This window comes from Lepidochelys kempii, chromosome 14, assembly GCF_965140265.1.
Source record: "Lepidochelys kempii isolate rLepKem1 chromosome 14, rLepKem1.hap2, whole genome shotgun sequence".
Taxonomy (NCBI): Eukaryota; Metazoa; Chordata; order Testudines; family Cheloniidae; genus Lepidochelys; species Lepidochelys kempii.
In genome coordinates this window covers 26,942,691-26,970,300 of record NC_133269.1, presented here as the reverse complement: position 1 = coordinate 26,970,300, position 27,610 = coordinate 26,942,691, and the positions used below count along the sequence as shown (strand labels likewise).

The window sequence follows — 27,610 nt, the reverse complement described above, 5'->3', positions numbered from 1 at the left end:
TTTCCCGTCTTAGGTAAATCCTTTTTAAGGCTTGGAAGGGGGCTAACTAGTCTCTCCTCCATTGCCTACCCAAGAAGAAAGACTGCTGAAAGTACCTGAGGGAAAAAAGGAACTAACCTGAGGGGAAAGGCAGAGGTGAGTCCAGACTGAGACAGGAGTCCAGTCTGTAAGAAGAAATAACTGGAACACCAAGCTACAGAGACTCTGCAACTTGCCTAAAATAACATTTAGGGTGAGAAATTACTTCTTGAAACTAGTCTCTTTAAGATCTTAAGCTTAGTATGTGTGTTTTGTTTTATTTGCTCAGTAATCTGCTTTGTTTTGTTTGCTATCCCTTATAATCACTTAAAACCTGCCTTTTATAGTTAATAAATCTGTTTTGTTTATTACTAAACCCAGTTTGTGCAATTTCTAATGGGCGGCAAGAAGTTGTGCATATTTCTTTTCACATTGAGGGAGAGGGTGAATTTTTATGAGCTTGCGCTGTACAGATCTTTCTATACAGCGCAAGACAGTATTATGTTGGGTTTATTCCCCAAAGGGGGTGTACACGAGTGCTGGGTGCATCCTCTCACACAGAGCTAGCTTCAGTCTGTGTCTGCACCTGGGTGTGTCCCTACCTGTGTGTGTGCTGCAAGAGGCTGGAGAGCCAAATTCAGCAAAACAGGGAGAGGGAATCCAGGCTAGTGGAGCAGGAGAGGCTCGTGAAACCCCAGTACATCAGGTGGCATCCCAGAAGGGGGACCTAACTCATCACAGCCACCAAGTCCCAGTTTGCCGAGCTTCCTAGGCAAAGCTTCCTTGCCCTCACTGTTGGTGCAGTGTGTTGTCACCCCCAGAGGTGGCTGCTGCCTTTTGGTGGCGCTCCACATAGTGAGCTTAGCTGTTTGCTTTGCTCTGACCACTAGCTGTGGAGCCAGTTGACAAGCAGTACGCTCAGCTGACTCTCCTCCTAGGATCCCCTCGCCAGCCATGCTCATCCTCCCCAGCTCTCTCATTCATCACCACAGCCGCCACTCTGTGTTATATCTTCCAAACAAAAACCGCCTATTCCTAGCTAGAATGGTTTCCCAGCCATGACTCAGAGAGGGCTCCTCATCTCCACTTCCCATCTCCTCTTTCTATCAATCTTGGTTTTCAAATGCTGAGACGTCACTGTTCCTTCCTATGCTTGGCCTTGCTACAGTCTAGTGGCTGGAAGGACACTGCTGCTCATGAGCAGCCTGCAGGAGACAGGCTTCCAAACGGACTATGGTCAGCATGTCTTGTTTGACATGAGCTGATTCCTGTTTTGGCAGATACTCCACTAGCTGGGCTCTGTTCTGTCAGGTTCACCGTTTCTGTAGCTGGAATCACATCCGCTGTGGGCTTCAGGCAGCCACAGCAAGAGCTCCCCCAGCTCCGGCTGACAAGGAATTATCCCCCCACACTGATTCTTAGGATCAGTGGAAGGCCTAGGAGAGAGTCTCCTTGCCCAGCCCCTCCCCCGGAATGCTCTGAATACATTTAGACTTCCAGCTGAGCCATGAGGAGCACTGCCAGGTACAGCCCAGGCCGTCTGAGTAGCTCTCCTCCTAGTTAAAGCCAACCCACCTCCACCCCTCACTTACCATTTGGGAGCTAGCGGCTCCCCAGCGTGAATCTTCTCCAAGCTGGGGCTGGCCACAGCTCTGCACTGCTCAGGGGCCGAGCAGGGAAAGGACAAAGGACCTCGTTGTCAGATGAAGTCAGCTCATTGCCTGCTTGCTCTGGATGTGGAAAGCTTCCACGGCCTGGCTGAATCCCCAAGCAAGACTGGGGCCTGCTTCCAGGGCCCTGTGAAAAGCTCTGAGCACTGCTTTATTCTTGGCTGAGAATCCAAAGGATTCATTCGAGACTGCCCAGATGCAAAGCTTCTGGGAGCCTGAGAGCAGCTGTGCTGGTGGTACAGCACAATGGCCACATCTGTGCCACTGACCAGTTGCTTTCCTTGCACAGGCCAAGCGAACAAGTGCTGCTTTGTCAGTCGCTATGACCTTCTGAGTCCCCTCCGGTCCTGCTGGGGATCTGTCTCAGCCCGGGCTCTTGTACAATGCCTTGCCTGATGGAATGTAACATTGCAAAAGAAAAGAGCCCGCTGGAGCAGCTCTGCCCTCCCTGCTGCCAGGCTGGGGTAAGTGCTGTGTGCTATCGGGGTGACAGCTCTGCTTCCAGACCCCGCACTAGATCAGGGATTCCTTGTTCTGGGCACTTTGCAGACACACCCCTCTCACTCTGAATAGAGACAGAGAGGAAGGATCACTGTCACCAGCACAGAGAGAGAGTAAGTGACCGAGCAGCCTTCCTCCCATCTCATGAGAAGGGAAGTTAAGAAAGTGCTGCTGGAAATGCTCCCCCATGGCTGCTCCTTCACAAGGCAACAGCATCTTGGCCTTTCCCCTGCTTCACTGAGAGCAACTGGCATATCCGTTAAAATTCAGTCAAGCTCTCATTCCTGAGGGTGTCATAGAATCACAGAAGATTAGAGTTGGAAGAGACCTCAGGAGGTCATCTAGTCCAACCCCCTGCTCAAAGCAGGACCATCCCCAACTACATCATCCCTGCCAGGGCTTTGTCAAGCCTGACTTCTAAGGAAGGAGATTCTACCACCTCCTTAGGTAACGCATTCCAATGCTTCACCACCCTCCTAGTGAAACTTTTTTCTAATATCCAACCTACACCTCCCACACTGCAACATGAGACCATTACTCCTTGTTCTGTCAGCTGTCACCACCGAGAACAGCCTAGCTCCATCCTCTTTGGAACCCCCCTTCGGGTAGTTGAAGGATGCTATCAAATACCCCTTCACTCTTCTCTTCTGCAGACTAAATAACCCCAGTTCCCTCAGCCTCTCCTCATAAGTCATGTGCCCCAGCTCCCTAATCATTTTCGTTGCCCTCCACTGGACTCTCTCCAATTTGTCCACATTCTTTCTGTAGTGGGGGGCCGCAAACTGGATGCAATACTGCAGGAGTGGCCTTATCAGTGCCGAATAGAGGGGAATGATCACATCCCTCAATCTGCTGGCAATGCTCCTACTGATGCAGCCCAATATGCCGTTAGCCTTCTTGGCAACAAGGACACACCGGATGATACTAAACTGGGAGGAGTGGTAGATACGCTGGAGGGGAGGGATAGGATACAGGAAGACCTAGACAAATTGGAGGATTGGGCCAAAAGAAATCTGATGAGGTTCAATAAGGATAAGTGCAGGGTCCTGCACTTAGGACGCAAGAACCCAATGCACAGCTACAGACTAGGGACCGAATGGCTAGGCAGCAGTTCTGCGGAAAAGGACCTAGGGGTGACAGTGGACGAGAAGCTGGATATGAGTCAGCAGCAAGAAGGCCAATGGCATTTTGGGATGTATAAGTAGGGGCATAGCGAGCAGATCGAGGGACGTGATCGTTCCCCTCTATTCGACATTGGTGAGGCCTCATCTGGAGTACTGTGTCCAGTTTTGGGCCCCACACTTCAAGAAGGATGTGGATAAATTGGAGAGAGTCCAGCGAAGGGCAACAAAAATGATTAGGGGACTGGAACACATGAGTTATGAGGAGAGGCTGAGGGAGCTGGGATTGTTTAGCCTGCAGAAGAGAAGAATGAGGGGGGATTTGATAGCTGCTTTCAACTACCTGAAAGGGGGTTCCAAAGAGGATGGCTCTAGACTGTTCTCAATGGTAGCAGATGACAGAACGAGGAGTAATGGTCTCAAGTTGCAGTGGAGGAGGTTTAGATTGGATATTAGGAAAAACTTTTTCACTAAGAGGGTGGTGAAACACTGGAATGCGTTACCTAGGGAGGTGGTAGAATCTCCTTCCTTAGAGGTTTTTAAGGTCAGGCTTGACAAAGCCCTGGCTGGGATGATTTAACTGGGAATTGGTCCTGCTTTGAGCAGGGGGTTGGACTAGATGACCTTCTGGGGTCCCTTCCAACCCTGATATTCTATGATTCTATGACTCATATCCAGCTTCTCATCCACTGTAATCCACAGGTCCTTTTCTGCAGAACTGCTGCTTAGCCAGTCAGTCCCCAGCCTGTAGCGGTACATAGGATTCTTCAGTCCTTAGTGCAGGACTCTGCACTTGTCCTTGTTGAACCTCATCAGATTTCTTTTGGCCCGATCCTCCAATTTGTCTGGGACACTCTGGACCCTATCCCTACCCTCCAGCGTATCTACCTCTCCCCCACCCCATTTTAGTGTCATCCACAAACTTGCTGAGGGTGCAATCCACACCATCCTCCAGATTATTAATGAAGATGTTGAACAAAACCGCCCCAGAGGCCTTGGTGGCAGGAACATCCCCCGAAAGGCAAAACCACCTGTGCTGCCAACCAGAGACTGCAGGCTGGCAAGCAGCTTCCCAGTGCCATTCCACTGTGCGTGGCACTGACAGCTGCATTCCACTGCCAGGCCTTGGAGTGGGACACCTCACCCTGCCCCGCCTTCTGTTGAGATAGTGCCAAATTATTATGAATTGCTGTCATTGATATGGATAAATGTGGCAAGTGTGAGTTTGGTATGGCTTGGATGTCTGAAGTTGCTACAGGATTCTGGGAGCAGAATTCTCTTAGCATTAGATGAATGATCTGGAAAACTACTGGAGGTGCTGAAACTGCATTAGAATGGTTAATAACAGCTCAATGGGCATGTGTGTTTTAATCCCAAACTTTCGAATATATCTGTAGAGAACCCGCTCACAAAGTAAAGAACACCTAAGATGATGCAATCAGTGCTTGGTTCTGACATGGCTGACATGGGTCAAAATGACCCTTTTTGGATAACCTCATACTAAGAGTTTAAGTGAATGATTTATGAGAGGGTAAACTATGGATGAGCTTTGGTCTGTGTGTCCGCTTTGCAATCCCTTCCAAAATTATGAAGAAAACCAGTAATAAATGCCTATGAGGCATATTTCTGGAACATCCTGACTCCTTTGAAAACAAAAAGGTATATAAGTGCTAAGAAAAGTAAATGAGTCAGATGAATTCCCCAATTAACATCTGAAGAGGTTTGAGGTTGTGAGACAGAAGTCATCGGGGTAACCGACACCCTGCCTTGAGGGACCTTTGCGAGATTTTAGAACCAGAGGTCATCGGAGTAACCAAGACTCTGATTTGAGGGACCCTTGACAGACCAAGTACCTGAGAGGGGAAAGAAGAGAAGAGAAAAAGTCTCCATCTAGAACTGGTAGATATACCTGCTTTGTTTGCCAATCAGGATACTGTTACTGTTACTGAGGATTTATGCTTGGGGAGTTAAGGCTTATAGAAAAAGATGTGTACTATGTAACCATAACTGCTTGTGTGATTCTCTCTCAAATAAATTACAGTGCATTAAGCATATTGGCTTCCGAATTCTCACTGGTACCGTTAACACCTGCCCAGCTGTGGGCCATTAAAAGATCCATTTCAACACCTGTGTGTCTCAGACAGGTCCAGCAAACCTTGTGCAGTGGGATCCCAAAGCACCCTCTCACACCTCAGCCAGAACAAGTCCATGGATGGACAAGGCTGTGGGCATCAGGGAGCCACAAAACAAAACTGAGCAGCACACCAAGAAGAACTAGTTCTATGGGGATAAGGAATCCCAGTGTAATCTCAGGTGTTCCATCTCTGGCGAGGAGTGGAGCTGAAAAGCAGATGGCTCCTCTTGCCAAAGCAGTTTGGCAGCCTGCAGGAAGTAGTGCAAGATGCAGTTGTTTCCTTAATTTGACCCAGTACCTGCAGTGCGATCTGCTTCACAGCTGGTGGGGATGGAAGGACTGCAAGGGGCTTGGCCTGCTGCAGTATGTTAGCAGCAGGGAGTCTTAATCCCTGTAATACACCCCTAGACATCACAAGGCTGGATACAGTACGAATACACGCACAGTCTGCTACAGACCTTTAAGCCTCCTGCTGTGCAGTTCAGGGCCCACACAAGCAAGGCTTGGCTGTTCCTCTGTGCACTGCATTGGAGCTTGAACCCCTCACCCAACAGTCCCTGTGCTGCTGCTGCCACCAGTCTCAAAGCAATGCTCGTATTCTCTATGCTGCCTGCCTGGGAGTTTCTGCAATAGTCTCAGTTCCATGTTCACTCCACCCAGCGGCCTGTGGGGCCCATTCCCAGCATGGAGGAGCCACCGTGCAGACTGGTTACAGGCAGAGCTGCATGTGGCACTCTGTACCTCAAAGCAGCACCCTGGAACCCCCATATTCTCCACTGTCATATAATTATATGTTTTGTTACTTTTGTACAAAGTATGCCTTGCAAGGAATCATTCTGAAAGTCTTGATCCGTTGAACATTAATATTCTGTTGGATTGTATGTGCTATCATTGTATGGGAAGTTACAAAGTTTTGCTCTATGTGTGTTACTGAAATAAGTTATGAGGTTGGGAACACCCACAACCAGCCTTTCAGGAGCAACAATGGATCAGCCAGATGCAGTGATGGCCCATTAAAGGGAATCCACACTCCCAAGGACTATCCCAGGATCTGTATACAATGGAGACTTCTCAGAGATAGCATGTGTACAATGGAGAAGACTTGAACAATGTGGGTGGACCCCCAAGTCATGAGCATAGATCATTCCAGCAAGCTGGAAGAAACTATAAAAGAGGGGAAGTGACATCATCACTTGGCCTCACTCCCTCCACAACTCAACACCTGGAAACACCTCTGGAGGACAAAGATTTTGAACTGGGGAGGTGGTTCCAGACTGAAGGAGAGTTCCAGCCTGTGTATTGAAGATCTTTAATTATTGCTTGTATTATCTAGGAGGGTGAGACACTCCTTGATTCAATTCCTGTTTAGTTTACAGAACTTAGATTGTGTGCTTATTTTTATTTTCTTTGGTAACCATCTCTATCCTTTATGCCTATCACTTACAATCTGTCTTTCTGTAGTTAATAAAGAAGAAGTTACTCACCTTGTGCAGTAACAATGGTTCTTCGAGATGTGTGTCCCTGTGGGTGCTCCACGCTAAAAGTCGGTGCATCCCTGCGCTGGAGATCGGCGATTTTTCACAACAGTACTCGGTTGGGGGAAGGGCGCACACAGGAGCTGTCTCGTGCAGCCGCTGGTGCCTCCTGTAGCGCGTGCACCCCCGACCATCCTCTCTGTTCCTTCTCTACCACAGAGCTCGGCTGTGTGAACTCCGAAGTAGAGGGGAGGAGGGTGGGTAGCGGAGCACCCACAGGGACACACATCTCGAAGAACCATTGTTACTGCCCAAGGTGAGTAACTTCTTCTTCTTCGACTGGTATCCTTGTGGGTGCTCCACTCTAGGTGCTTGTAGAGCAGTACCCCACCAGGGGTGGCAGGGGTTCGGAGTTATGTATAGTGTGTGATGAGAGCACTGTGAGGCCAACGATAGAATCTGAGACAAGGCCTTGGGTGATAGCATAATGCTTTGTGAAAGTGTGCTCTGATGTCCAGGTTGCAGCTCTACAAATGTCTATTAAGGGGGCATCGTTCAAGAATGCAATTGATGTCGCCATGGCTTGTGTTGAGTGGGATCTGATGCCCACAGGGGGTTCTTTGTTATGTAGGGGGTAGCAAGTTTGAATACAGGAAGAGACCCATTTGGAGGATCTCTGGGTCGATACTGTAGAGCCCTTGGAGCACTCTGCTGTAGAGACAAATAGTCTTGGTGACTGGCTAAATGGTTTAGTTCTGTCCAAATAGAAGGCTACAGCCCATCTGACATCTAATATGTGTAATGTTGCTTCTTCAGAATCCTTATATGGCTTGGGATAGAAGGCAGGTAAGTGTATGATTTGGTTAATATGAAAATGTGTACCCACTTTGGGCAAGAATTTTGGGTGAGGATGTAACATGAATTTGTCTTTGCTAAATACCGTGTACAGTGGTTCAGTCATCAATGCTCCTATTTTGCAGACGTGATTGCTACTAGGAATGCAACCTTCATTGACATATGTAAGAGTGAGCAGGTTGGTAGAGGTTTAAAGGGTTGTCTTGTGAGACATTTGAGCAAAACACTGAGATCCCATGGTGGTGTAGGTAGGCTTACGTCTGGGTACATGTTCTATATTCCTGTGAGAAAGTACAGTGTAATCAGGTGAGCCAATATTGAAGCCCCTTCTATCTGTTTGTGGAGGGCCATGATGGCAGCCAGGTGTACTTTATAGCTAACCCCGTTTCCTTGAGTTCTAGTAGGTAGTCTAGGATCATAGATAGAGGCGCCTTGGTCGCGTCCAGCTGTTTTTGCTGACACCAAAGGGAGAATCTTCTCCACTTGTGGTGGTAAGTATTTCTAGTGGTGAGGCGACAGCTATTTAGTACTCCCTGTTTTACTTTCTCCGAGCAGTTCAGCAGTGGGGCTTAGGGTGTGCTTTAAAGGGCCCGGGGCTCCCCACAGCGGCCGAAGCCCCAGGCCCTTTAAAGCGCTGCCAGAGCCCAGCCGCCGCTACCCCAGGGGCTCCAGCAGCGGGGTTTGGGCAGCGCTTTGAAGGGCTATGTCAGCATGGTGTAGGAGTTGCACTGGTCCCGCCTTGGGGTTGCAGTCGACCACTGGAGTGCTGACCGGTCCTGGATTCGCCTTGTTAGCCAGCATCCAGTCTGGAGTCGGTGCCGGTGCCGGCCGCATTCATTACAGTGCCGCTGCCTGAGCTGCGCTCCGCACCAGGGTAGTTGGTGCTGTGGAGGAGACTTGACGTCTCAACTCCAGTGGCGCGCTTTGGGGCTCGGCAGAGGTCCGCTGTGGGACGGTGCCGGAGGAGCCCGGTGCCTCTCTGGATGAGTGCCACACTGAGGGTAAAGACCTCGCCGGCAAAGCTCTCTTTCTGTGGTTGTCTGTTATTGGAGAGGTCGAGGCTCGCTTCCTGATAGTTTTGGAAGTCGGAGCCTATCATCGCTTAGGGATCTCGGTTTATGAGACTCCCCAGAGGACGTCTCTTGCAGAGGTTGGAGGGATTTCTCCATCTGAAGCATTTTCAAATGGAGATCCCTACCACGTGTTGCTCTTCACTTCAAGTTACTGCAATGTATGCATTTCTGGGAGATATGAATTTCTCCCAGACAGCTAATGCAGGATGCATGGTCAGAGACCGGCATCGGTTCACGTCAGGAATCACACTTTTTAAACCCTGTTGAGCCCAGCATGACTTCAGTTAAGCCTCTCCCCTCCTCTCGATAGATGAGGGTGGGAGTAGTAAACCGTAGAGCTATTCCCAAATGGAGACCTAAGTAAAGAATTTTTTGTTGTTGTTGAAGAAAAACCTCTAGGAGGAACTAATGAAACTATGTAACTATGTATATACTAATACTAAGGAAACTGAGTATAGACTAATAAGAAGTTCCTATGTAATTTGTAACTTTTTTTTCCCCAGAAAGTATCGAAGAGAGCACAGCCATGGAGCTCCGTCTGCAGCAGAGGATGGTGGAGAAAGAACTGAGGGGACAGTCGGGGGTGCGCGCACTATAGGAGGTGCCAATGATTGCACGAGACAGCTCCTGTGCACACCCTTCCCTCGACTGAGTACTCCCGTGAAAAATCTCTGATCTCCAGCGCAGGGATGCACTGACACCTAGTGCGGAGCACCCATAGGGACACCACTCAAAGAAGAAACTGCTTTATGTTTTATGTAAAACAGTGTGTTTTGGTTGAAGTGCTTGGGAAATCTGCTCAGGAACAAAAACTGGTGCATGTCCTCTCCACAGTGAGAGAGGGGCAGACTGGGTTATAAATGTATACTGCTCAGGTGTCTGACCAAGGCAAAATGGTACAGTTTTGGGGTGCAGGGCTGGGAAGCTGGGGACAACTGGCTGGACTCTCTCTATTGTTGGTTCATGAATGGCTGGGAGAAGCATTCATTTAACTCAGTTGGGTGTGTCCCTGCTTGTGGATGCCTGTGTAAATGCAGGACCTGACAGAAGTTTGTGGCTTAGCAACATCACAGTGCAAGAGGGAGCCCAGGTTGGTGGGACAGAGGGCTCAGCAGTACCCCAAATCAGGTTGCACCCTGGGAAAACCCATCACACTGTGTCAAACCACTGGAACAGAGTGCAGGAAACGAATAGGGGAGCCTGCACCCTGATCACTTAGTTGCCAATCTGTGCCTTGGAGGAACGTGATTGGGGGTAATTAGCTAACCAGGCTGGGTGGGATAAATAGTCCATCAGCCCAAGTCAGATAAAGAGGCACAGGAAGGAAGTGCTAGGGGGAGAGAGAGGGGAACAGGGCTAGCTGCACCCAGTCACACAGTGGCCTCAGGGAAGGGAGACCTCCATTCCCCTCAGCTCCTGCTGTGCCTAAAGCACAGAGGATATTGTAATAGGCTGCTGCACAAGGACTATAGTGATATTGGTGGAGAGAACTCAAAATCAATGGCATTGTGATTGCACAACTTGTGCAGTCAGCACAGTTTCTGCAGGGCAAGAAGACAAGAGCGAAGGCGCCCACTGTAACACATCCCTTCAGTCAGAGACAATCACCACTTTGTATGGGGGCGTCCACATGCTGGAAACATCACATGCCAGAGAAATTTCAGGGGAATAGTTATTTCTTGCCTGGAAGCATGAGGAACCAACTTTGCTTAAAACATCCTGCTTGTGAAATACAGAGCAGAGGCGGAAGCGGCATATCACGGACAAGCTGTGGGTAGGGGAGGGGGAGGCTGGCAGGGCTGGGCCAGGCAGGCAGCATGTGCTGTCCTGCTTCATGCTGCCAAGCCTCCCACCAACACTGGCGCACCCGCGCACCCAGTGCAGTGCCGCCAAGGGCTGGGCAGAAGTAAGTTGTCGTAGCTTTGCAGCTTCCCATAGCCAAGAAACTTAAAGCCTTGGATGTACTATGCACAAGGGCTGCACTGTGTACAAGGGAGTATTCCAGACTCTCACAACCTGAACATTGCAAACGGTCCAGGGAGAGGCAAGGATGATCCATAACAATATAATAAAATCATACATGAAGACAGGAACTACAGGTCTAGACCTTCAAGGCTTAGTCCACCACAGGGTCCCTTACCATGAGTTGGTTTTTGCACTCAAAGCAGGGATTCATCCTCTCGGGTATGTATAAAGCACTCTGTGTCTCCTCCCCCAACATGCAGCACTTACTCTGAGCACAGAATGGATTAAAGTTAATCTGTTAATTAGTTTAGGAGTTAAGATTCATTGTGAAATAGGCACTTAAAGAACTGTAATGCCCTGTATCACCCCTTGTCTTTTGACAGAGGGAATTCTTCATGTGTTTCTCTGATGGAGATTTTATGTGCCACCCTCTGCTGACAAAGAAACTTTGTTATGAAAAATAATGGCCAAAAATCACCATTAATCCTAAATATTTCTTTTCAGCCACTACCCCTTGTACTAGATCTACCCCACAGGGAGGGAAGGAAGGTAGGGAAGACTAGGCAGGGGGTCAGCAGGGGGATGCAGCAGACAGAAGCAGGAATGTGTGTGTGCATACGTGTGTGCTCAGAAGAATGGAGGGGGGCATGGTCAGTGGGAATTTCCAGGGGGTGTGCAGGGAAACGTCAAGAACAAGAGGGAAGAGGAAGTAGGGTGCGCAGCCATGCAATTCGCAATGCACTGGCCATGCAAACAGCAGTCAATCCAGTTGAACTGGCCAGTGCACACCGGCTGCTTTACACGGCTCCCCGGTGGCGCGTGGCAGTCAGCGCACACCAGTGAAGCTGAGCTGAGAGGGGAATCTTTCAAAACGATCTCAGGTTGAGATTTCATCTCTTCAGATCACTATCAAATGTATTAAAGCCGTGACGTTTGCAAAGTTAACGAACACCAATTTACAGCTGCCCACCCCACCTTACTGCAGGCGTGTGTGCATGCATGTGTCTGCACAGAATGCCCTCCTCCCAGAGCAGTTTTCCACGGGACCCTGCCCCACTCAGTGCACAGAAGGAGTTGTTCTTCTTATCCTCAGCTCAAAGGAAACAGCCCACCAGAGGGGCAGTAGGACTCAGGCAGTGCCCTCCTTCCCTAAACCAAGCAGGATTGAGGAAGAATGAATTCCAGAGAGGAGCCAGCCCCAGAGGCCAAAGACACACAAGGCAGGAGAGAAGGCACAGAAGCAGCCTCACTCAGTAGGTGCCCAGCATTGACCCCAGGCAACAATCACAGAATGATGAAACTGCATGTCGGGGGCTGGTCCCGGAAAAGCTTAATCTGATTTTTAAAGACATGTTGTACTATGTTTCCTCTGCCCCCTCCAAACCGCATGTTGTCACAGCAGGGCAGGGTTATGTCAGTCTGGGTGCCTTACCTGCATTTCTGGACTTTACCCATGTTTGGGTTTCTTACTTTGAATGTCCTGGGTTCAAAACACCTGTGTTCGGGTGATGACATCATCCCTGTAAATGAATTCCGCCCTAAATTACTGCTGTGTACTCCCAGCCTTAAGTCTTTCTGTACAAAGAGTTTGTTGAGGAATTTTTTTAGTACTATCAATTATTCTCTCCTGATCATTTCTGGTTTCAGAATAACAGCCGTGTTAGTCTGTATTCGCAAAAAGAAAAGGAGTACTTGTGGCACCTTAGAGACTAACCAATTTATTTGAGCATAAGCTTTCGTGAGCTACAGCTCACTTCATCGGATGCATGAGCTGTAGCTCACGAAAGCTTATGCTCAAATAAATTGGTTAGTCTCTAAGGTGCCACAAGTACTCCTTTTCTTTTTGCTGATCATTTCTGAATCACAAATTGAAATGACAATCTCTCCTTCCCCTGCATATAATTTTTCTCCTGCATCTAGATTAAGCTAATATGGAGAGTCAAACAAATCAGGTTACGCTAATACAGAGAGACAAACAAATATGCCAAATGACATAAACAAGGCCACAGCTACCAGCCTCATAAAAAAGCTAGAAAGCAGCTCTGAGCTTAAAGCATATAAATGACTGGGATTGACTCGGGGAGGGTAGGGGGGGATTATTTCCCCTGCTGGGCATACATTCTGGGTGTGACCATAAAGGACAAAGACAAGAGTTCAACTGACAGCACCTGGCCCTGACTGCTCTGTCTGACTCTGCATGTCGGGGGACGTGATTGAGGGACGTGATCGTTCCCCTCTATTCGACATTGGTGAGGCCTCATCTGGAGTAGTGTGTCCAGTTTTGGGCCCCACACTACAAGAAGGATGTGGAAAAATTGGAGAGAGTCCAGCGAAGGGCAACAAAAATGATTAGGGGTCTGGAACACATGACTTATGAGGAGAGTCTGAGGGAACTGGGATTGTTTAGTCTGTGGAAGAGAAGAATGAGGGGGGATTTGATAGCTGCTTTCAACTACCTGAAAGGGGGTTCCAAAGAGGATGGATCTAGGCTGTTCTCAGTGGTAGCAGATGACAGAACAGGGAGTAATGGTCTCAAGTTGCAGTGGGGGAGGTTTAGGTTGGATATTAGGAAAAACTTTTTCACTAGGAGGGTGGTGAAGCACTGGAATGTGTTACCTAGGGAGGTGGTGGAATCTCCTTCCTTAGAAGTTTTTAAGGTCAGACTTGACAAAGCCCTGGCTGGGATGATTTAGTTGGGGATTGGTCCTGCTTTGAGCAGGGGAGTTGGACTAGATGACCTCCAGAGGTCCCTTCCAACCCTGATATTCTATGATTCTATGACACCAGTGCACAGTCAGTACAAAGCCCACCTCCCAGGAGAGGGGGGAATTTGGGGCTGGGTTGAACCTCCTGGAAGTGCAACATGCACAGGTGCATTCCAGAGGGCGGGGGGAAGGCAGCAATGGCTTTCAGATACTTTTGTGCCTGGGGGAGTCTGGTCGAGAGCCAACATAAAACAGTAGATTCTAAATTGCATACATTTGCATAAATAGGCATTAATTTGCAGTCACACTGCCTATTTGTCCTATTCACACCCACTTCATGCATTCATTGCCTTCATCTCAACTCGCATCATTAAAGACTGTGTCATAATTCATTATTATTATTTATCTGTAGCACTTAGGAGCCCAGGTCAGGTAGCATGTGCTGAAATAGGTGCTGCATAGAAACAGGACACAAAGATGGTCCCTGACCCAGATTGCTGCCAAGAGACACAAGATGGAGCCAGACTGGCCGGGGAGTACAAGACATAATGAGATGGGGCTGGTTAGCATGACCAGCAACCTAGCTGTTGTAAAGCTTTGGTACATATGCACATGGGTCAGGGCTGAACTAAAGCTGTATGAACACAGAGTAAGAGCCAGCTCCTGCCCTGAAGATTCATAGTCTAAACAGACAGCCAGACAAGCTAGGGACAGGAACAGAGAGGTGAAGTGACCGGAGAGGTGAAGTCACCCAGCAAGCCAGCTGATAGATGTAAACTAGTAGGTTAGTTGAAAAGGTATCAGAAGATGGCACTCGTGAGTATGTAGCATTGTTCCTGGGCTTTGCAACACCAATAAAACTATCCGTTGTGTACCTTGAAACCCTGGCTGAGGCACCTGGGGAGGAGGAGACGCAGCAGCTGACCTAATATGGCTTTTCCACCTCTCATTTGTATGATTTGTCAAGGCCCCTTTATTATGATGGTTTCCAGTTCTTCTATGGCAGGAGAATTATTGACAGGATAATTGATGAGAATTATAAATCACTGTCTAGAAGTGCCTACACAAGGAGAAAACGGTCTAGCCAACAAAGGCAGAACAAGAGCCAATGGCTGGAAGCTGAGACTAGAGAAATTTGAGACTGGAGCAAAGGCACAAACTGTTGATTGTGAGGGTAATTAACCCCATGGAACAACTTACCCAGCGCCCTGGTGGATCCTCCATCTTTTGGAGTCTGTAAATCAAGGCTGTCTGTCTCTTTCTAACAGCTCTGCTCTGACTCAGCCACAAGTTATTAGCTGGATGCAGGAGTCACTGGGCGAGGTTCTCCGGCCTGTGTTCTGCAGGAGATCAGTCTGGTTTTGAGTCCCTTCTGGCCTTAAAATCTCTGGCTATGACAGTGTGGCAGAGCTGCAAGAAGAACAGACACTCCGCCTCTTCCTCTCATGCATGGGAGTGACAACTGTCTCCCGCAGGGGAATACCCGAATGTATTGGCCCATTGAGGAACTAACTGTCTGAGGCGTGTCATTGTAAGAAATGGGGGATTTTAAAGTTGTAGGAGCAGGAAAGACATGTAATCGCAGGGACTCCTCCTACTCCCCTCTTCATTTGCAGAACTGAAAAAGGGCTAAAGTATCATCTGGAAAAAGTTCTTTTGAAACTTCCAACCCTGTGCCCCTAAGCTTCTGCCCTGGGAGAGTTTGCAGGGAACTAAATGCCCACAGCCAGATCAGGGAGGCACCAGGACATCTAATGACAATCACCCCATGCCTGATCTACCATCCCTGACAAGCTCTCTCCCCCAAGCCAAGCGCTGTCTGTCAGGAGGTGTAGGCAGGCCCCTGCCACCCCAAGGGCTAAAGTCACAGCATGTCACGGAGAAAGAGGCAGCAACTGCAGGAGGGATCCCAGCGGGAAACAGAGAAGTCAGGGTTTCTGAACACAGCTCCTTTGAGAGACAGGGAAAGCTGGAAGTTGCTGGAGGAGGTGGGGGGAGGGGCTAACTACTTTCACAGAAACATTGTGCCAGAGCTCCCACGGCCACATGACCAGAGACCACACTCCGAGCTGGGGAGACCCAGGCAGAAACATTCCATTATGGCCAATATACCAGGACGAGAAATCAAGTAACTTCCCAGAGCAGACTGACAATTAGCCTGCCAGTGGCATCACCCCTCCCCCGCCCCAAAACCGGTATCTGAACCTCAGCAAGAGAAGACGACTAACGGAGTCTTATAGATTCCAAGGCCTGGAGGAACCACTGTGACTGTGTAGTCTGATCTCCTGTGTATCAGGCCAGAGAAATGGCCCGGAGTCATTCCTTTTTAACAAGAGCATCTCTTGCAGAGCAGAAGCAGCAGCACTGAGGCCTGTGCTGCCACCCCTCACTCCCAGCACTTTGGCTGCGCTGTATGTGGGCGGCCCTGCAGCTGTGCCAGTGTGCATGCGGGGCAGCTGGCTCAGCAGGCTCCCTGCAGAACTTGCCCTTCCTCTCGGACTTCCACCCAACTCAGGAATTCTTTGCAGGGTCCTGTTGCAATTACTCTTCCCTGGTTGTTCGCCAGTATCCAGAGAAGCCAGTATTGCTCAGTGCATTCAGCAGGGTTTCACAGCCCAGCTGCCAGCCTGCGCCCTCTCCAGACATGACAAGGTGGAGGTGTCTCGCACAGCAAAGGCTGACTGCGGAAATTCATGCTGCACGTGGCCCCTGAGCCCTTCCAAGCTGGGTGACCCTGTGAAATGAGTTCAGCTTGCTCAACAGAGAAAAATTGCTTCCCATTTTCAAACGACAGGAAAACCCACATTGAAAGGAGGGATCCTAGAGAGGAAACATCTGTGTAACTCACCAGAGTCACGGTAGCTCACAGCACATGCTGACAGAGTCAGGGCTGGAGCTTTGCCAGAGACACACAATTTGAGTTAGCACATCTAACCCCCACTCCCATGTGTTAGGTGCCAGCTGAAGTCATATTCACAGCTGAGCTAGGAGAGAGCACTCGTGACATTTGCAGAGGACAGTAAATTAGGAGCATCTCTGACCCCCAGTGGGGGCCAAGAAGCAGTACAAAGTGACCCCCAGCAGCAGTGTCACTCTAAGATTCCATCTGGACAAATGCCGATGATCCTCCTGGGGGTAACAGACCCCACGCCCCACGCCCCTACTGCATGGGAGGGAGGAAGCTAGGAGGCAGCAACAGGGATCCCGAGGACCCAATTAGAGGTGAGTTTGCAATGCGATAGGGCACCAGCATAAACTGATATTTGAACTCCATATGCAAACACATATAGGGAAGAGAGACAGGGTCGTCCCTCTGTACAGGGCTGAGGTGCAAATGCACCTGCAACTCATCACTGGGAAAACAGTGACCAGCTGGGAGCAGTTCCAAGCAAGGCAGCAGATGCAGAGCGGCCCGGAGAAACAGCTCCAAGTCCCTGGCTCCTATTGTCCCAGAGAGCCCGGTGTGCTAACAAGGGGAGATGTAAAACTTAGGGCATAGGACAAATATCTGCAGGTATAACTCAGGAAGGAGAGGGGTTGTGTAGTGGGCACAAGGGGTAGGACTAGGAGGAACAAGAACCATCCTCTGGCATGCGTTCCTAGCCCCTCCCAGCTGAGGAGCTGTAAGGACTTGACTCACCACTCACAGTGCCCCAGAGCAGGTCACTGCAGCTACCTAGTGGAGCCTGGGCTCTGAAACCCAGCGGGAATGTCTACACTGATATTTTTAGCTCTGTAGCATGAGCCTCATAAGCCCCAGGCAGCTGAGCCAGGCTCCAAGGCCCGCTGCCACAGGGCTATGGCTGCAGAGTAGATGGACCCTGCGATCTCCCAGGCTCAAGGGGGTTGTTTGGCTGGTTCAAAATAGTCCGACCGTGGCTGAGCCAGCAGCACAAGCCACGCCTGCAGCTCTCATTGTGCCATCTGCCGAGTGACAGGGCAAAGTTAGGGAAGGGGACATCTTGGCTACGTCACTTCCATGCTGGAGCTGATAGGCATGGAAGGGAAAGCCCCAAGAAAGGGAGAGATGCCCCATCACAGTTGCTAGGGCTACTCAAATGGAATTGGATAACATGCCAGACATCATCCTGTCCTGCAGGGACCACTCCTGCCTTGTCCCCAGACAACAGACAGGGTGAGCGTCCCCTTGTTGCTCGCTGTGGCTGGAGTTCTCATAAGCCAATAGCACAACAGAGGGTGTGCAGGAATACTAGGGCAGGCATGAGGGCGACCAGGGTGCAGAGGTGGGTGTGGGGACAACAAAGGGGCAGAGATGAGCACGGGGATGTCAGCAGCCAACACAGGACAGCAGTGATGCAGAGATGGGAGTGGTGGTGCCAGGAGTGGGGCCCTGGAAAAGCAGAGAAAAGTGGGGGGATAGCTGGGCGTGGAGGTGGCAGTAGCAGAGGCGAGGGCAGGCACAGGGGCAGCAGAGCCAGGACTGGGGCAGCAGAGGCTGTCGGCAGCTGGAGGCACTGAGTATTTTCACACTGCCAGTGCAGTGGAAGCAGTGCTGTGAAAGCAGGAGGGAGGAGACCCCAGTAGTGGAGCCAAAGGAAGCGGGAGAGAGACAGACAAGCCCTGCCCCAGCACTACCTGACTCCCAGCGCCTTCTCTCACCGTTGGGGGGCCTGCTGAAACCCACCCTCAGGCAAAGCAAAAGTTATAGGAGAACAACAAGTGCAGCCCCAGGGATCAGTGCGCTCAGCCATCAGCAGAGCAAAGGGCAGGGAACCTCCAACCACACAGACAGGGCCTAGCCACACTGAGATCCCAGGCTCAGGTCCCACACTCAAGAAGGGTGGGGTGCTTCACTATGCAATGCCCATGCAGGGTGCCTGGCCCAGTCCCAGGGAAACAGACACTCACACTGGTACCCACAGCAGGCATGCAATAGGAGCCCAAGATCCTGCCAACTCATAGATGCAGGTGAGGAAAGTTCAGATACCCTGGGGGGACCCAGAGCAAAGCTAAAAGTGGATCACCTCACCAGAACAGTGAGCAAGGGGTCAGGGAGGAAGGAGGAAGAGGAGCCCTAGCAACACTGGCAAATGCACTCTACCCCTCAGCAGGAGCCCTGATGCCAGTGCCAATTGGATAGTGCCAGTGGCCAGGGGAGCGGGCTCTGCTCAGGGCTCATCCAAAAAGGGAGACATGTTCAATGGTTGAAAAACACAAGGAACAGCCATGTCGCTGCTGCCCACTCCAGGGGCCACATGGCCCTGGGACGTTTGTTGCCTGCACTCAGAGAGTAACATGAAAATGCAATTCACTGTGGCAACAAGCAATAGATGGGGCAAGAGGTGGGGGACCTGGGGCATCCACCGAGCCTGGTGCAGGGTCCCAGCCATGGCTAGTGTCCTGGGCACCCACCGAGCCTGGTGCAGGGTCCCAGCTGTGCCTATCTCAGTATTATCCTCCATTCTGCACTTCTGCTTTCCCCCTGCTTGTTCTTACACAATATTTGGCCCCGTGTCTCGGATACACTGTGTGAAAGCAGGTTTATATTTAGAAAGTGGAGCGGGTCATGTGAGCTTTATAGCACATCCTCTCAGTTGTTATGGCAACCAACAAAACTCCTAGTTAGTATGAATCTAACAGATCCTGATTCTTGGGTTGGTACTGTGTCCCTCGGTACGCTGTGGCCGCAGCATGGTACCACAGGGTCAGAGACGCTAGAGACACAGACAGACCTGGTGCTGCACCCACATTTCAAGTGCTGCAAAACCCTGTGAAACCCCCTGCCCGATCTCCACTCCCCATCCCTCCAACAGCCTCTGGAAGAGAAATTGTAGCCCCTACTCCCACACTAGACATTAGGTCATCCCCAAGCCTGTTCCACTCAGTCTCCAGGCCAAACTCATAGACCCTCCGGTCCCTCGCCCCAGGTCACAGAGCAGTGGAGGCTCCAGTCCCTCGCCCCAGCTCACAGAGCGATGAAGGCCCCGGTCCCTCACCCCAGGCCAGGCTCACAGAGCGATGGAGGCTCCGGACCCTCGCCCCAGGTCACAGAGCAATGGAGGCTCTGGTCCCTCACTCCAGGCCAGGCTCACAGAGCGATGGAGGCTCCAGACCCTCGCCCCAGGCCAGGCTCACAGAGCGATGGAGGCTCCGGACCCTCGCCCCAGGCCAGGCTCACAGAGCAATGGAGGCTCCGGTCCCTCACTCCAGGCCAGGCTCACAGAGCGATGGAGGCTCCGGACCCTCGCCCCAGGCCAGGCTCACAGAGCGATGGAGGCTCCGGACCCTCGCCCCAGGCCAGGCTCACAGAGCGATGGAGGCTCCGGACCCTCGCCCCAGGCCAGGCTCACAGAGCGATGGAGGCTCTGGACCCTCGCCCCAGGTCACAGAGCAGTGGAGGCCCCGGTCCCTCACTCCAGACCAGGCTCACAGTGCAATGGATGTAGGGTTGCCAACTTTCTAACCACACAAAACTGAACACCCTAGTTCCGCCTCTTCCCTGAGGCCCCGCCCCTCACTCACTACATTCCCCTTCCCTTGATGGCTCGCGCTCCCCCACCCTCACTCACTTTCACTGGCATGGGGCAGGAGACTGGGATGCAGGAGGGGGTGAGGACTCTACATGGGGGTGTGGGCTCCGAGGGGTTTAGGGTGCAGGAGGAGACTCTGGGCTGAGGCAGGGAGTTAGGGTGTGTGAAGGGGTGAGGGCTCCAGCTGGGGGTGCAGGCTCTGGGGTGGGCAGGGGATGAGGGGTTTGGGGTGTAGGAGTGGGCTCCAGGCTAGGGCCGAGGGATTTGTAGTGTGGGAGGAGGCTGTGGGTTGGAGTAGAGCAGCGGGTGAGGGCTCTGGGTGGGGGTGTGGGATCTGGGGTGCAGGAGGGGGCTCCAGGTTTGGGGGGGCTCAGGGCTGGGGTGCAGGAGAGGGTACGGGCTCTCGGTTGAGGAGAGCGCTCCTGATGACAAAACCGCATTCACACCGCCACTTGCGTCGGCAAAACTTTTGTCTTTTGTGTGGGGGCTTTTTTAAATACCTGTGAAAGACAAAAGTTTTGCTGACAACTTTGCAGTGAAGACATACCACTAGTTTAACAGGCTACATAAAAAGCACTAGCAAAGTCAGTACAAACTAAAATTTCATACAGACAATGACATGTTTATACTGCTCTGTATATCGTACACTGAAATGTAAGTACAATATTTATATTCCAAATGATTTATTTGATAATTATGTGGTACAAAGGAGAAAGTCAGCAATTTCTGTGTGTGTGTGTATATATATATATATCTTCCTACTGTATTTTCCACTGCATGCATCTGATGAAGTGGGTTTTAGCCCACAAAAGCTTATGCTTAAATAAATTTGTTGGTCTTTAAGGTGCCACAAGTACTCCTCGTTCTTTTTGCTGATACAGACTAACACGGCTACCACTCTGAAACCTGTGACACTTTTGTATCTTTATGTCTGATTTTGTAAACTAGTAGTTTTGAAGTGAGGTAAAAATTGGGGGTACATAAGACAAATCAGGCTCCTGAAAGGGATACAGTAGTCTGGAACGGTTGAGAGTCACTGTTGGAATCACTGTTCAGTAAAACAAACAACAAGCATGCTTATTTGCCCCTTTTTGCTTTCCCTTCCTGTGAATCAAACATCCTTTACGCTCATATCTGATCCCAAACCTCTTGGAAGGGTTCCAGGACAAACCTGTTTCCTGTGATGACAATCTGCACAGCAGCGGCTGCCTGGGGAGCGATGAGCTGGTGTTTGCACTAAAAAGCACTGTAGGGGAGCAGTCAGTGTGTAGAATTGGAGGGAATGTTTGAGAGGTTTAGTTGGGAAATGATGGGGAGCTGAGATACAAGCCTACATGCCACATGCACCCTACTCAGCAGGGGTTTGGTTGACACAGGCCAATCAGGATGATGTTAGCTCACGAAGTGAGCTGAACCCTGTGCAGGCTAGATCTAGGCAAAAAACTGTCAGTGAAAAGGCCTGTTTCTGGCAAACAGTTTCAGCTTGGCTGGTTTGAAGTGAATTCCTCTGACTTATCATTTTGAACGGGCATTCTGTTTCCAACTTTAGCTAATTGGGAAAAAAATGAATTCCCTGAAAACAACACAAAATGAAATGAAAAAGCAGAAAAAAATTGTGGACAAACAAAATTATTTGGTTTCAGAGTAGCAGCCGTTTTAGTCTGTATTCGCAAAAAGAAAAGGAGTACTTGTGGCACCTTAGAGACTAACCAATTTATTTGAGCATAAGCTCACTTCATCGGAGGCATTCAGGATTTTTCATTTCAGCAAGAAAACTGGACTCAACATCAGGTCGAAATGTCCGGCCAAATTTTTTGGTTTGACCCCTAAACCAAAAACTCAGTGATTTGCTCAGCTCTAGTGCACACAGAGTCTCACACCAATGAGCCTCTGTGGGCTGGGGGGGGAGGGGGGACAGAGCTAGAGAAGGATCCAGGTGAGCTGAACTAATGGGATAGAAAAATACAGTTTGGGCCCCCAGAGCGCACCAACCTGGGCCCCCCAGCACTCACACAGCAGGCACCATTTGCACCAGCCTGGGCCGCCAGAGCTCGCACAGCAGGCGCTGTTCACAGCAGCCTGGGCTCCCACAAGCGCGCACGGTTTGGACTGTATTTTCCACTGCATGCATCCGATGAAGTGAGCTGTAGCTCACGAAAGCTTATGCTCAAATAAATGTGTTAGTCTCTAAGATGCCACAAGTCCTCCTTTTCTTTTTGCGGATACAGACTAACACGGCTGCTACTCTGAAAACGGTTTGGAAAGTTTCCACCAGTTGCAGAGACATTTTCATTGTGCCCACTGCACTGTGTGCATGGGCTCAGCTCCAGTGCTGCTCCCTGGCCGCCTTCAACCCACTGCACGCAGGAAGGACAGTGATCAGCTGGCAGCAGCACTTGGGCCCCAGGCACAGAGGGGAGGCTGGGGCAGCTCCCAGTGCCTCTGCAGCTCTGTCCAGTTTGAGGCGCAGCCCGAGGGGGTGGCAGCTCTCTCTGCTGAATGGAGGTTGGAGGAGACTGCTTGAACAGAATTAAATCACCCTGAGCAGGGCCCAGGCTAGAGTCCCATCAATTGGGGGGTGGGGGAAGGGGGTAATCTGAAGCCCCTGGATGTTGCTATTTAAAAAACAACCTTCCAGAAGCCCCAGAGCTACTCAGACCCCTTGACAATCTTGGATTTTAAGTGTAAAAAACCTACATTTGGCTACTGGGTTAACATTTTGCTGTGATTTATAACGTATATAGTCTCCTGTTCCACTGCTTAACACTGGGTAACTTTGTACATATTTTGGCCTTTCTGACAGTAATTTGGGCCCCCTGGAAGATTGTTCAGGAGACAAATGTCTCCTTTGCCCTCCTGGTAGTGCTGGGCCTGCCTGTGAGGAAGGAGCTGGCTTTTAATGCATGTCCTCCCACTCAGTGCAGTCCAGTTCCATCCTGGAACTCTGCCATCCCTCCCATGGTGCCTGAGAGGTTTCCTATGTCCCTTAATTGTCTGTAAACCTCTCCCCCTCCACAGAGTCCCTTACCCCCACACAACTAGAAGACACGCTTTCTTCCCATACATCTGGTCTTCCGTGCAACATGGATTTCTCCCTGTCTCAATGGGTGTCATTTAGCACCTGTTTTGTACAATGCATCAGTGGAGGCCCTGAGAGCACCCTGTGCACTGCACTGCACTGTCATTTTCCTCACCTCTTGGAAAATGAGGGGGATTTGGACAGGCTGTTCTGTGCCCCATCACACCCCCCCAGAGCAGCAGGGTCTGGGGATCAGGGCCAGATGATCCCAGCATGAGCTGATGGTAGGACAGCTCCTTGATTCACTGCCCAGCCCCCTGTGCCACCACTTGGCTTATCACGTGGCCAAGTGACGAGGCCTTTGTCCAGAGAAACAGGAGAGGGCCAGGGCTGAACATCACCAGCCCCGCACTTCCCCACCACCTTGGTGTCTGGCACGCCTAAGCTGCCTGCTTTTAAATATCACAGTGAAGAAAGCTGTGAGAGAGGGTGCGGCTGAGGGGAACATCCCCAGGACAGTGAGCAGTGAGGGGCAGGGGAGGCCATGCTACATGGCCGCATTTGACTGAGTGGAAAGCTGCTGCTAACTGTCTGACAGACGGAGCAGCCTCGGCACTGGCAGGCCATTGGGGCTGCCAGCAGGCAATCACGACAGGCTCTGCCTTAGACTGGCACCTGCAAACGGCTAACTGGCTAATGGCATGGAGCAGCTCGCGAGTAGGCCTCAGCCGGAATCCACCGCTGCCTGCGGAGAACTCAGAGCCTCACCTAGGAAGGCCAAGGCCCCCAGGCTCTAGAAGGAGGGTGGCAGAGCCAGTGAGGGGCAGAGTCCACCACTCCAGCTCTGAGCTGGATGCCATTCAGGTGTGTTCACTCTGGGCGGGCTCAGGGCCCACGGTGCAAACTGGCCCAGGATGTCGCTCTGCAAAGCCTAGACTGCAGGGGGATGGTCCCAGCTCCCGTCTCTGACATCATAACCTGGTACAAGCCAGAGCACTTGGGCCAGAACTCTCTAAGGGGCTTTGTTGTAGTCTCCTGCAGCAGAGAATAGGCCTGTTGTTGAGCAGTCCTGGTGCTGCACGAGTCACCCCCGAATGCATGCAGGCACACGGCCCAGCTCAGGCCAGCTGCAGAGCTGTGCTGAACGTGGGGCGCAGAGATCTGCTGCCAGGCAGACAGTGACACAAACCTCCACCCCAGCAGCAGGGGAATGGCATGGCCAGAAGGGAGACACCTGGGCTGCACAGTGGGTGGACAGATGATCACTGTGGCTAGGGCGGGCTGCTGGCTGCTCTACATGGGGGAGCTGCCAGAACTAGGGCTGAAAGTAAGACAAGGAAAAGAGAAACTGCTTCCTGAGCACAGACTCCAGGGCCAGAATGGGGTCTGGCTCCATCACCACAAGCAGCAGGACATGCCCCATGGGTGCATATGAGTACCCTCTTTCGTACAGTCCTGCCATTGCCCCAGAGCACGATGAGACGGGACCAGTCCTTGCAGATGCCATGGTCCTGGGCCTCAGAGATCCAGGCCTCTGGCCAAAGGGGACTGGCCCTCAATTACATTTTGCAATCGCCCCAGCCCCGTCACCTTAGCACCCGGGCAATGCAAGATCAGCCCTTGCTGTTGTGCTCCTGTTAACCCATGTGGGCCCAGCCTAACCCCTGCTCTTCCCCAGCATTCTCCATTACCCACACCCTATCACCTCTGTCCCTCCTGTCTCCCAAGGGCTGTGCTCCATCCGAGAGGCTTCCTTCTCCCCTTCCCCCCCAGTGATCTGTGCTGCCCCCCAGTTTTGTCTGGGTTCTCCTACCAGCCCCGTCACCGTGGTACTGGAGCACCACCCGGGAGTGCCCTGGCCAGGGTGACTGCTCTCCCTGGGGAGGGCTGCATGTGCGGGGAGGGGGTCGTATGAATGACACGTGCTCTGCTCTGCCCTGTCTACCCAGGCTCTATACAGGATTGCTCCCCACAGGACTCGAGCTCTGCCCCCTCCTTGCCCCAGGTGTATCCATCCCCCCACACACACACAATGGGGGCTCTCTCTCCTTGCCTCCCAGGGCCCAGGGTACTCTGTTTTGTACCCTCCTCCAGCCTTCAGGGTTCTTCTTCCTCCAGGCACCCTGTGCAGGCCCCACTGCCCTGCTTCCTTTATCTCCAGCCTTCCACATGACTGGCTCCTAGGGCTCAGGCCCGCTCACTGCAGCCCCCTACAGGAGAGAAGCTGGACTCTGTGCAGCGCTTACTCTCTGCCGGCCAGAACTGAGGGGCAGGACTCCATCCTTAAAGGCGGGTGGGCGGGGGGGGGAGGGGGCTGTTGAAGAGATGCCACCCTTGGTCTGACACTTTTAGCAATGCTTATGAAAAAAGTTAAGGAGGTTGGCTGGCATGCACTCTTCCCCTCCCGTCCCCAAGCGGGACCAAGACCTCTTGCATCTTTGTTTATGGCTGCGGGGCCTGGACCCCCTAGGCCCCTGCTTCACTGGGCGTGGGGGTTGGGGAGCAAGCAGGGAGAGATGAGTGTGAGCCCTAGGAAAGCTGACCTCCTATCCACGTAGGGCCCTTCATTACCGTGACCCAGGGACCTCTTGCTGCCAACTGGCTGAGGGCATAAGGGATGCACAAAGGTTACTAGAATACCGGGGTCTGATATTTACAGGCTAGTTCACCCAAGAGTGTCATGTGAGGTCTCTACAGAAAAAACGGTTACCTACCTTTCGTAACTGTTGTTCTTCGAGATGTGCTGCTCATGTCCATTCCATTCTAAGGGTGTGCGTGCCCATGTGACAGTTATCGGAGATTTTTGCTTTAGCGGTATCTGTAGGGGCCGCTCTGGCGCCCTGTGAAGTGCCACGCTCATGCATCGGTATATTAGGCACCTCCACCTCTACGTCCTCTCAGGGGCAGGAGGGCAGGTAATGGAATGGACTTGAGCAACACATCTTGAAGAACAACAGTTACTAAAGGTAGGTAACTGTTTTTTTCTTCTTCAAGTGCTTGCTCATGTCGATTCCATTCTAGGTGACTCACAAGCAGAATCCCTGGAGGTGGGCTCGGAGTTCATAGACGTGCAGCTTGCAACACTGCTCTACAGAAGCCAGCGTCGTCTCGGGCTTGCTGGGTAAGTGCATAGTGAGCTGTGAACGTATGCACAGACGACCACGTAGCGGCTCTGCAGATATACTGAATTGCCACTTGGGCCAGAAAGGCTGCTGCTGAGGCTTGCGCCCTAGTTGAGTGGGCAGTTACAATTGTCGGTGGAGACACTTTCGCCTATTCGTAGCAAAACCAGATGCAAGTGGTGACATAGGTGCTGACTCCGTGGGTGCTCCAGGGCTGGAGCACCCATGGAGAAAAATTAGCAGGTGCTCAGCACCCAGCAGCAGCCAAGCTCCCCCATCTTGTCCCCATCCCCCAGAGCCTCTCCCCCACTGATTACCTCTCCTCCTCCCTCCCAGCGCCTCCAGCCCATCATGAACAGGGAAGGAGGAAGATCCTGGGAACTACAGGACAGTGAGCCTCACCTTAGTCCCTGGAAAAATCATGGAGCATGTCCTCAAGGAATCAATTCTGAAGCACTTAGACGAGAGGAAAGTGATCAGGAACAGTCAACATGGATTCACCAAGGGAAAGTCATGCCTGACTAATCTAATTGCCTTCTATGAAGAGATAACTGGTTCTGTGGATGAAGGACGTGTTATTCCTTGACTTTAGCAAAGCTTTTGACACGGTCTCCCACAGTATTCTTGTCAGCAAGTTAAAGAAGTATGGGCTGGATGGATGCACTACAAGGTGGGTAGAAAGTTGGCTAGATTGTTTGGCTCAACGGGTAGTGATCAATGGCTCCATGTCTAGTTGGCAGCCGGTATCTAGCAGAGTGCCCCAAGGGTCGGTCCTGGGGCCGGTTTTGTTCAATATCTTCATTAATGATCTGGAGGATGGTGTGGATTGCACCCTCAGCAAGTTTGCGGATGACACTAAACTGGGAGGAGTGGTAGATACGCTGGAGGGGAGGGATAGGATACAGAGGGCCCTAGACAAATTAGAGGATTGGGCCAAAAGAAATCTGATGAGGTTCAACAAGGACAAGTGCAGAGTCCTGCACTTAGGACGGAAGAATCCAATGCACAGCTACAGACTAGGGACCGAATGGCTAAGCAGCAGATCTGCAGAGAAGGACCTAGGGGTGACAGTGGACGAGAAGCTGGATATGAGTCAAGAGTGTGCCCTTGTTGCCAAGAAGACCAATGGCATTTTGGGGTGTATAAGTAGGGGCATTGCTAGCAGATTGAGGGACGTGATCGTTCCCCTCTATTCGACATTGGTGAGGCCTCATCTGGAGTACTGTGTCCAGTTTTGGGCCCTACACTACAAGAAGGATGTGGAAAAATTGGAGAGAGTCCAGCGAAAGGCAACAAAAATGATTAGGGGTCTGGAACACATGACTTATGAGGAGAGGCTGAGGGAACTGGGATTGTTTAGTCTACAGAAGAGAAGAATGAGGAGGGATTTGATAGCTGCTTTTAACTACCTGAAAGGTGGATCCAAAGAGGATGGATCTAGACTATTCTCAGTGATAGCAG

The 27,610-nt window shown here is 51.2% G+C and overlaps 1 protein-coding gene across 10 annotated transcripts in view; it reads right to left on the bottom strand.

The window, feature by feature from the left end:
• The window catches only part of GAS7 (growth arrest specific 7), a 369,130-nt gene that overhangs the window by 272,683 nt on the left and 68,837 nt on the right, over positions 1–27,610 (bottom strand). For 2 of the 10 annotated variants that reach the window (XM_073310813.1, XM_073310814.1), the window contains exon 1: positions 14,718–14,810. The exons of 6 other annotated variants lie outside the window; for them this stretch is intronic. In XM_073310813.1, coding sequence (XP_073166914.1) covers positions 14,718–14,741 — 24 coding nt within the window. In that variant the 5' untranslated portion in view covers positions 14,742–14,810. Of the gene's footprint in view, positions 1–1,610; positions 1,683–14,717; positions 14,811–27,610 lie in introns of those variants that run through there. 2 more of the 10 variants (XM_073310815.1, XM_073310816.1) reach the window with 2 other exon arrangements.